This window comes from Lucilia sericata, unplaced genomic scaffold (assembly GCF_015586225.1).
Source record: "Lucilia sericata isolate MDLA Ls3-8-SP2 unplaced genomic scaffold, ASM1558622v1 Contig008544F_arrow, whole genome shotgun sequence".
In the NCBI taxonomy this organism is placed as follows: Eukaryota; Metazoa; Arthropoda; class Insecta; order Diptera; family Calliphoridae; genus Lucilia; species Lucilia sericata.
This window is the reverse complement of record NW_023998131.1, coordinates 1-9770: the sequence shown is the minus strand read 5'-3', so window position 1 is coordinate 9770 and position 9770 is coordinate 1. Positions and strand designations below refer to the sequence as shown.

The 9770-nt window shown below is 31.8% G+C and overlaps 2 protein-coding genes across 2 annotated transcripts; one reads left to right on the top strand and one right to left on the bottom strand.

Annotated features, from left to right (window-relative positions):
• Positions 1–1659: 1659 nt before the first annotated feature.
• LOC119615829 (zingipain-2-like) lies at positions 1660–2755 on the bottom strand. Its single transcript, XM_037971817.1, has 2 exons — positions 2440–2755; positions 1660–2376 (listed from the first exon to the last, which is right to left on the bottom strand). The coding sequence occupies exons 1-2, from the start codon at positions 2730–2732 to the stop codon at positions 1677–1679; spliced, it is 993 nt and encodes a 330-aa protein (XP_037827745.1). The 5' UTR covers positions 2733–2755; the 3' UTR covers positions 1660–1676.
• Positions 2756–9064: 6309 nt separating this feature from the next.
• On the top strand, positions 9065–9767 carry LOC119615828 (crustapain-like; the record flags this gene model as incomplete). The annotated part of the gene is made up of 2 exons (XM_037971816.1): positions 9065–9386; positions 9453–9767. Coding segments are annotated over exons 1-2 (608 nt in total), but the record flags the coding sequence as incomplete, so codon positions are not given.
• Positions 9768–9770: the final 3 nt, after the last annotated feature.

The following is a 9770-nucleotide window of genomic DNA, read 5'->3' as shown; positions in this document are numbered from 1 at the left end:
TTAGTTAGTAGTTAGTTAGTTAGTAGTAGTTAGTTAGTTAGTTAGTTAGTTAGTTAGTTAGTAGTTAGTTAGTTAGTTAGTTAGTCTAGTTAGTAGTTAGTTAGTTAGTTAGTTAGTTAGTTAGTTAGTTAGTTAGTTAGTTAGTTAGTTAGTTAGTAGTTAGTTAGTTAGTTAGTTAGTTAGTTAGTTAGTTAGTTAGTTAGTTAGTTAGTTAGTTAGTAGTAGTTAGTTAGTTAGTTAGTGTAGTAGTTAGTTAGTTAGTTAGTTAGTTAGTTAGTTAGTAGTTAGTTAGTAGTTAGTAGTTAGTTAGTTAGTTAGTTAGTTAGTTAGTTAGTTAGTTAGTTAGTTAGTTAGTTAGTTAGTTAGTTAGTTAGTTAGTTAGTTGTTAGTTAGTTAGTAAGTTAGTTATTATTAGTAGTTAGTTTTAGTTAGTTTCGTTAGTTTAGTTAGGAGTAGTTAGTTAGTTAGTTTAGTTAGTTATTATTAGTTAGCTTAGTAGTTTAGTTAGTTAGTTAGTAGTTAGTTAGTTAGTTAGTTAGTTAGTTAGTTAGTAGTTAGTAGTTAGTTAGTTAGTTAGTTAGTTAGTAGGTTAGAGTTAGTTAGTTAAGTTAGTTAGTTAGTTAGTAGTTAGTTAGTTAGTTAGTTCGTTAGTTAGTTAGTTAGTTAGTTAGTTAGTTAGTTAGTTAGTATTTGTTAGTTAGTAGTTAGTAGGGTAGTAGTAGTTAGTTAGTTAGTTAAGTTAGTTAGTTAGTTAGTTAGTTAGTTAGTTAGTTAGTTAGTTAGTAGTTAGTTCGTTAGTTAGTTAGTTAGTTAGTTAGTTAGTAGTTAGTTAGTTAGTTAGTTAGTTAGTTAGTTAGTTAGTTCGTTAGTTAGTTAGTTAGTTAGTTAGTTAGTTAGTTAGTTAGTTAGTTAGTTAGTTAGTTAGTTAGTTAGTTAGTTAGTTAGTTCGTTAGTTGTTAGTTAGTTAGTTAGTTAGTTAGTTAGGTTAGTTAGTTAGTTAGTTAGTAGTTAGTTAGTTAGTTAGTTAGTTAGTTAGTTAGGTTAGTTAGTTAGTTAGTTAGTTAGTTAGTTAGTAGTTAGTTAGTTAGTTAGTTAGTTAGTTAGTAGTTAGTAGTTAGTTAGTTAGTTAGTTAGTTAGTTGTTAGTTAGTTAGTTAGTTAGTAGTTAGTTAGTTAGTTAGTTAGTTAGTTAGTAGTAGTTAGTAGTTAGTTAGTTAGTTAGTTAGTTAGTAGTTAGTTAGTTAGTTAGTTAGTTAGTTAGTTAGTGCTTGAATTTCTCCTCCTATCCTGCAAATCAATAAAACTTCTGAGTCGTACTTAAGTCGCGAGCTTGGTGGCCACTCAATATTTACCTTCAAATACTTCTGCATAATAATCCGTTCTTTTAACTTCAGACGAAAAATGTGTTGGTCCGCGATGTCGTACAACTTTTTCAAGGGCTTTGTTAAGGAAGAGTATTCCTAAAAGAGTATTCTGAAATATTAACTTGACGTTAGGCCGGGCTATAGACGAGATCTCATTCCGGATTATAGTCCATGCTATAATCTGGATTGTAAACAAATCTATATACACATCTTTACAGTTTTAAAGAAGAAAACAACTTTTCACTATAATAATGAGATTTCTTCACATAGCATTTATTTATCGCCATTTTAAGTAAATTATTATAAATTCCAATTAAAACACTGGATACGAAGCATACCTAGCAATTCCACACTGGTTATCCTTATTACGAGCCATCTTAGCATAACCATTGTCACCCCAATACGAACCCCATGAATTCTTAATTAACCAATAATCCTTTCCATTTTCTGTGCCATAACCCACCACCAAAACTACATGAGTAGCGACTTTACTACAATCGGGATCATCGAAAACACCGCTTTTATAATTCATAAAATTATCATTTGCCTGGAAGGCAACAGCCACGGGTCCATCAAGAGCCACAGCAAGTTGTAAGTGTTCTTCATTATCGGGACTTATTACCATATATCCTCTATTCATAGGACCATTATAGTACTGGTGACGGCAGACTCCATTAACGGCTTCATAAGGATAAACAGATTCGGTATTAATGCCGGTGTTTCTTGTTACATATTGAAAACTGGGTATCATCCAACCACCATCACAGCCCCAATTCTCGGCAACGCAATCTACTAAATTCTGTTCACTTAAAATAACAGTCTGTTGGTATTTCAAATAATAATGGGCCTCCAAAGCCGCCACGCTGCCAAAAGCCCAACAGGAGCCACAAGATTTTTGATCTTTTACGGGTGTAATGGCACCACTGTCACGCCAGTCCACATGATTGGGTAAACTAAAACGTTGCTTTAGAGGAGCTTGGTAGAAAGTAGCATTTTGAAATATTTCTTCGGAACTATAAAAGAGATATAAATATTTTTATATTTTCTGCAAGTGTTTCAATTATAACTGAACTTACTTTTCCGGCATTTTTAAGCCCATATATGTCCGTTGCATTTCTTTTAAATCCATATCGCTAAAAGCATTCAGTGACATTTCATAGCTTTCCAAGCCCTGTTCATAACGCTGGTTGTGTTGCTTTATTTTAAGTAGATTTTTCTTAAAATTCACAAAACGTTGGGTATCCTCCAAAGCGTTACGATACTTTTTGCCATATTTGTTTATAAAACGTAACCACTGCTCCCGTATTTGCGTTTCCTGTAAGGCTGCCGCAAAATAACAAAAACTCAACAGTAATATAAACAATTTCATTTTCTAGAAGCTTTAAACTATAAATGATTTGAAATGTGAATTTGCTCCAGAATTTATACACAACCAGTGTGGGAAATCTATGATTGATAAGTTAGCATATATAAATTTTAAATTTAATCATACTTTTTCTTTTGTTTGATCTGATTAGATAAAGTTGAGAATATTTAATAACTAAGAATCTCTTATGCGGTCGTTACCACATCTAGACTATAATCCAAACTACAGTATAGTCTTTAATCAATACTATAGTCCTGACAAAAATCCAGACAAAAGTCTAATCAATAGTCTATTCTTAAGTCCTGAATATGGTTCAGTCTATAGTCTTAAACCTACCTTCCAGTTCAATCTATAGTCCAGATTATAATTTAGTCAACAGCAAAGACTATAGTTTAGTCTATATGCCAGACTATAGTCTATATTCCAGACCATAGTCTAGCATATAGTCCAGTGTAGTCTAATGTCTGGACTTTAGTGTCTAGTCTAGTCTATACTAGTCTAGTCTATACTAGTCTAGTCTATAGTCTAGTCTATAGTCTAGTCTATAGTCTATTCTATAGTCTAGTCTATAGTCTAGTCTATAGTCTAGTCTATAATCTAGTCTATAGTCTAGTCTATAGTCTAGTCTATAGTCTAGTCTATAGTCTAGTCTATAGTCTAGTCTATAGTCTAGTCTATAGTCTAGTCTATAGTCTAGTCTATAGTCTAGTCTATAGTCTAGTCTATAGTCTAGTCTATAGTCTAGTCTATAGTCTAGTCTAGTCTAGTAGTCTAGTCTATAGTCTAGTCTATAGTCTAGTCTATAGTCTAGTCTATAGTCTAGTCTATAGTCTAGTCTATAGTCTAGTCTATAGTCTAGTCTATAGTCTAGTCTATAGTCTAGTCTATAGTCTAGTCTATAGTCTAGTCTATAGTTTAGTCTATAGTCTAGTCTACAGTCTGGTCTATAGTCTAGTCTATAGCCTAGTCTATAGTCTAGTCTATAGTCTAGTCTATAGTCCAGTCTATAGTCTAGTCTATAGTCTAGTCTATAGTCTAGTCTATAGCCTAGTCTATAGTCTAGTCTATAGTCTAGTCTATAGTCTAGTCTGTAGTCTAGTCTAGTCTGTAGTCTAGTCTATAGACTAGATTATAGACTAGTCTATAGACTAGACTATATAGTCTAGTCTATAGTCTAGTCTATAGTCTAGTCTATAGTCTAGTCTATAGTCTAGTCTATAGTCTAGTCTATAGTCTAGTCTATAGTCTAGTCTATAGTCTAGTCTATAGTCTAGTCTATAGTCTAGTCTATAGTCTAGTCTATAGTCTAGTCTATAGTCTAGTCTATAGTCTAGTCTATAGTCTAGTCTAGTCTGTAGTCTAGTCTATAGTCTAGTCTATTGTCTAGTCTATAGTCTATAGCATATAGTCTAGTCTATAGTCTAGTCTATAGTTAGTCTATAGTCTAGTCTATAGTCTAGTCTATAGTCTAGTCTATAGTCTAGTCTATAGTCTAGTCTATAGTCTAGTCTATAGTCTAGTCTATAGTCTAGTCTATAGTCTAGTCTATAGTCTAGTCTATAGTCTAGTCTATAGTCTAGTCTATAGTCTAGTCTATAGTCTAGTCTATAGTCTAGTCTATAGTCTAGTCTATAGTCTAGTCTATGGTGTAGTCTATAGTCTGGTCTATAGTCAGTCTATAGTCTAGTCTATAGTCTAGTCTATAGTCTAGTCTATAGTCTAGTCTATAGTCTAGTCTATAGTCTAGTCTATAGTCTAGTCTATAGTCTAGTCTATAGTCTAGTCTATAGTCTAGTCTATAGTCTAGTCTATAGTCTAGTCTATAGTCTAGTCTATAGTCTAGTCTATAGTCTAGTCTATAGTCTAGTCTATAGTCTAGTCTATAGTCTAGTCTATAGTCTAGTCTATAGTCTAGTCTACAGTCTAGTCTATAGTCTAGTCTATAGTCTAGTCTAGTCTAGTCTATAGTCTAGTCTATAGTCTAGTCTATAGTCTAGTCTATAGTCTAGTCTATAGTCTAGTCTATAGTCTAGTCTATAGTCTAGTCTATAGTCTAGTCTATAGTCTAGTCTATAGTCTAGTCTATAGTCTTGTCTATATTCGAGTCTATAGTCTAGTCTATAGTCTAGTCTATAGTCTAGTCTATAGTCTAGTCTATAGTCTAGTCTATAATCTAAACTATTGTCTAGTCTATAGTCTAGTCTATAGTCTAGACTATAATCTACACTATAGTCTAGTCTATAATCTAGTCTATAGTCTAGACTATAATCTAGACTATAGTCTAGTCTATGGTCTAGACTATAGTCTAGTCTATAGTCTAGTCTATAGTCTAGTCTATAGTCTAGTCTATAGTCTAGTCTATAGTCTAGTCTATAGTCTAGTCTATAGTGCTGTCTATAGTCCAGTCTATAGTCTATTCTATAGTGCTGTCTATAGTCCAGTCTATAGTCTTGTATATAGTTTAGTAAATAGTCTATTCTTTAGAATAGACTATAGTTTAGTCTTTAATCTATTATAAAGTATATTCTATATTCTAGTCTATATATAAAGTCTAATCTATAATCTTTTCAACACTCTAGATTATATTCCAATCTTTAGCACAGAATATAGTTTAGTCTGTAGTCCTGACTAAAGTTTATTTTTTAGTTCAGAATATGGTCCAGACTATCGTCCGTCTACATTACATACTATAGTTTTGTTTATAGTCCAGCGTATAGTCCAGTCTATTATTTAATCTAGTTGTAGTACAAGCTTAGTCGGTCAGATATAGAGTAGACTATCTATATCTGACCGACTTAGAAGTTCGATGTGTTACTTACGTATTGATAAAATTAATATACCCTCTAAGTTTTTCTTAGCGTGGGTAAAAATAACTTTAACAAAGTCGTATATTTGGCGCCTGATATCACATTCTACTATATAAAATGGGAATTTCCTCTTGAATATATGTAGATATGTATATGCAGCGATGTTTTGAGGGTCTGAACTGAATTTTTGAATAATTAATGAAATTCTATGATCGATAAGCCACCTGTAAGTAGTATTGTGCATATAAATTTTGACTGTAGATAAGAAGAATGAATAGAACTATTTCGAATATTATATGTATATATTCCCACCAGCCGAGGCTTATCGATCAGATAATTCTTACACATGTTAAGCACGATGACAAAATCAATAATCATTCTCTTTTGTTTTGGCGTAGTAAAAAATTCATCAATGAATTCCACTATTTGGCTCCTGGTATAATAATTTTTTTTAATTGGGCTATAAAGATTAAACTACAATGGAATATCTCAAATCTAGGAGGTTTAACAGTCAACTCGAACTTTCTTTATTTAAAGTCATAATTCTTCTGATATTTAGTTTTATGATTTATTTTATTTTGTTTTAACATTAAAACGTATTATTAGATATAGTAGATAAAAATAATAGTTGAAAAAATCTATTCAAATAATTAAAATAAAATTTGATTTCGGTTGTCTATTAGAAAGATTTAATTATGTTGTGATTAATCTGATCTTTAATGAGATCAAATCGTCTCTTAAAGTTCTTGTATAGAAGATAGAATTGAATCGAATTGCCAACTACTTCTAGTACAGAATCTGAATACAAGAATGATTAATAAGTCTTAAAATTTTATCAAATTATCTATAAAGTTTTTCTATTTTCGTGCCTAAACAAAAGAAGTTATAAAATAATATCCCCAGTTGAGTTAACTTTGAAACCCCCCGATTTTAGATTTTCACTTGCAGTTTAATCTTTATAGCCATAATAAATAATCATTAATTTATTATACCGGGAGCCAAATATTCCAATTCATTTATGTGTTATTTTTACCCACGCAAAAGAAAAAAACAACTTAAGGTGATATACATACATAAATATAATTTTGGGTAAAAAAAATTGCTCTGAACTATAGACTATAGTCTGAGCTATAGACTATACTGTATACTGGTCATTACTTTAGATTATAATATAGTTAGGACTATAGATTAAACGATTGTCAGGACTATATATTAGATTATAGATAACACTATATTAAGGACTATAGGCTACACTATAGACTAAACTATAGACTAGATTATAGACTTGAATATAGACTAGAATATAAACTAAACTATACACTACACAATTGTCTAGACCATACACTAAACTATAGACTAAACTATATACTAAATTATAGACTGAACTATAGACAAGAATATTGACTAAACTATAAACTTAACTATAGACTAGACTAGTCTAGGCTTTGCTTTAGTTTATAGTATAAACTGTAGACTAAAATGTATACTGAACTATAACAAGATTATTGACTAGACTATAGACTAGATTATAGGCAATAGGTTAGACTAGAGACTAAACTAAATACTAGACTTTAGACAAGACTATGGACTAGACTATAGACTATACTACAGACTAGACTTGGCTAGACTACAGACTAGACTAAAGACTAGACTATAGACTAGACTATAGACTAGACTATAGACTAGACCATAGACTAGACTATAGACTAGACTACAGACTAGACTATAGACTAGACTATAGACTATACTATAGACTAGACTATAGACTAGACTATAGACTAGACTATAGACTAGACCATAGACTAGACTATAGACAAAACTATAGACAAAACTATGGACTAGACTATAGACAGACTATAGACTAGACTATAGACTAGACTATAGACTAGACTATAGACTAGACTATAGACTAGACTATAGACTAGACTATAGACTAGACTATAGACTAGACTATAGACTAGACTATAGACTAGACTATAGACTAGACTATAGACTAGACTATAGACTAGACTATAGACTAGACTATAGACTAGACTATAGACTAGACTATAGACTAGACTATAGACTAGACTATAGACTAGACTATAACTAGACTAGACTACTAGACTAGACTATAGACTAAGACTATAGACTAGACTATAGACTACTATAAGACTATAGACCTAGACTAGACTATAGACTAGACTATAGACTAGACTATAGACTAGACTATAGACTAGACTATAGACTATACTATAGACTAACTAAGACTAGACTATAGACTAGACTATAGACTAGACTATAGACTAGACTATAGACTAGACTATAGACTAGACTATAGACTAGACTATAGACTAGACTATAGACGAGACTAGACTAGACGATAGACTAGACTAATAGACTAGACTATAGACTAGACTATAGACTAGACTATAGACTAGACTATAGACTAGACTATAGACGAGACTATAGACTAAGACTATAGACTAGACTATAGACTAGACTATAGGACTAGACTATAGACTAGACTATAGACTAGACTATAGACTAGACTATAGACTAGACTATAGAACTAGACTATAGACTAGACTATAGACTAGACTAGCGTATAGACTAGACTATAGACTAGACTATAGACTAGACTATAGACTAGACTATAGACTAGACTATAGACTAGACTATAGACTAGACTATAGACTAGACTATAGACTAGACTATAGACTAGACTAGACTATAGACTAGACTATAGACTAGACTATAGACTAGACTATAGACTAGACTATAGACTAGACTATAGACTAGACTATAGACTAGACTATAGACTAGACTATAGACTAGACTATAGACTAGACTATAGACTAGACTAGACTATAGACTAAAGTATAGACTAGACTATAGACTAGACTATAGACTAGACTAGACTATAGACTAGACTAGACTAGACTATAGACTAGACTAGACTATAAACTAGACTAGACTATAAACTATAGACTAGACTAGACTATAGACTAGACTATAGACTAGACTATAGACTAGACTATAGACCTAGACTATAGACTAGACTATAGACTAGACTATAGACTAGACTATAGACTAGACTATAGACTAGACTATAGACTAGACTATAGACTGGACTGTACAATAGACTATAGACTAGATTATAGTATATACTAAAGTCTTGACTTTAAACTGGACTGCAGCCTGGAGTACAGTCTAGATTATGCTCTTGACTATGGTCTGAACTGTGTAGTAGAGTATATTTCTGGATTATTGATTATAGACCATTTTAAACATTATAATTCGCTAATAAGACGCTAATAAGATTCGGTACCGCGGACTAACCTATAAGATTCTTAATTATTATATATACTCTATTCTTTCGACTTATCTAATCAGATTAACCAAAGGAGGACGTTTTGAATGCACATATTGATTATATTTAAAATTTATATATGCTGTCTTATCAATCATAGATTTTGTTAATCATTCAAACATTCTATTCGCGGCCGCAATCGTAGCGTATAAATTCCAGAGCAAATTTACATTTTCAATCATTAAAAAATTCAAACTTTTAAAAAATGAAATTGTTTATATTACTCTTGAGTTTTTGCTGTTTGGCGGTAGCCTTACAGGAGTCGCAAATACAGGAGCAGTGGTTAAGTTTTAAAAGCAAATATGGCAAAAAATATCGTAACGCATTGGAGGATACCCAACGTTTTGTGAATTTTAAGAAAAATCTATTTAAAATTAAACAACACAACCAGCGTTATGAGCAGGGCTTGGAAAGCTATGAAATGTCACTGAATGCTTTTAGTGATATGGATTTGAAAGAAATGCAACGGACATATATGGGCTTAAAAATGCCGAAAAAGTTAGTTTTATAAAGCTAATTTTTTAAAAGAATATAGTAAATAAATTGTAAATTTTTCTTTTAAAGTTCTCAGGAATTATTGCAAAATGCTACTTTGTACCAAGCTCCTCTAAAGCAACGTTTTAGTTTACCCAGTCATGTGGATTGGCGTGACCGCGGTGCGATTACACCCGTAAAAAATCAAAAGGCTTGTGGTTCATGTTGGGCTTTTGCCAGTGTGGCGGCTTTGGAGGCCCATTATTATTTGAAATACCAAGATACTGTTTTCCTAAGTGAACAGAACTTAGTGGATTGCGTTACGGAGAATTGGGGCTGTGATGGTGGTTGGATGATACCTAGTTTTCTATATGTCCAAAGTAATACTGGCATTAATTACGAATCTAT

Bases quoted from the DNA above. Each gene is read 5' to 3' on its own strand.
- LOC119615829 (XM_037971817.1), bottom strand. From the start codon at position 2,732: ATGAAATTGTTTATATTACTGTTGAGTTTTTGTTATTTTGCGGCAGCC. The intron at 2,377-2,439 runs GTAAGTTCAGTT...TCTCTTTTATAG, and splicing joins GGCTTAAAAATGCCGGAAAA to TTCCGAAGAAATATTTCAAA.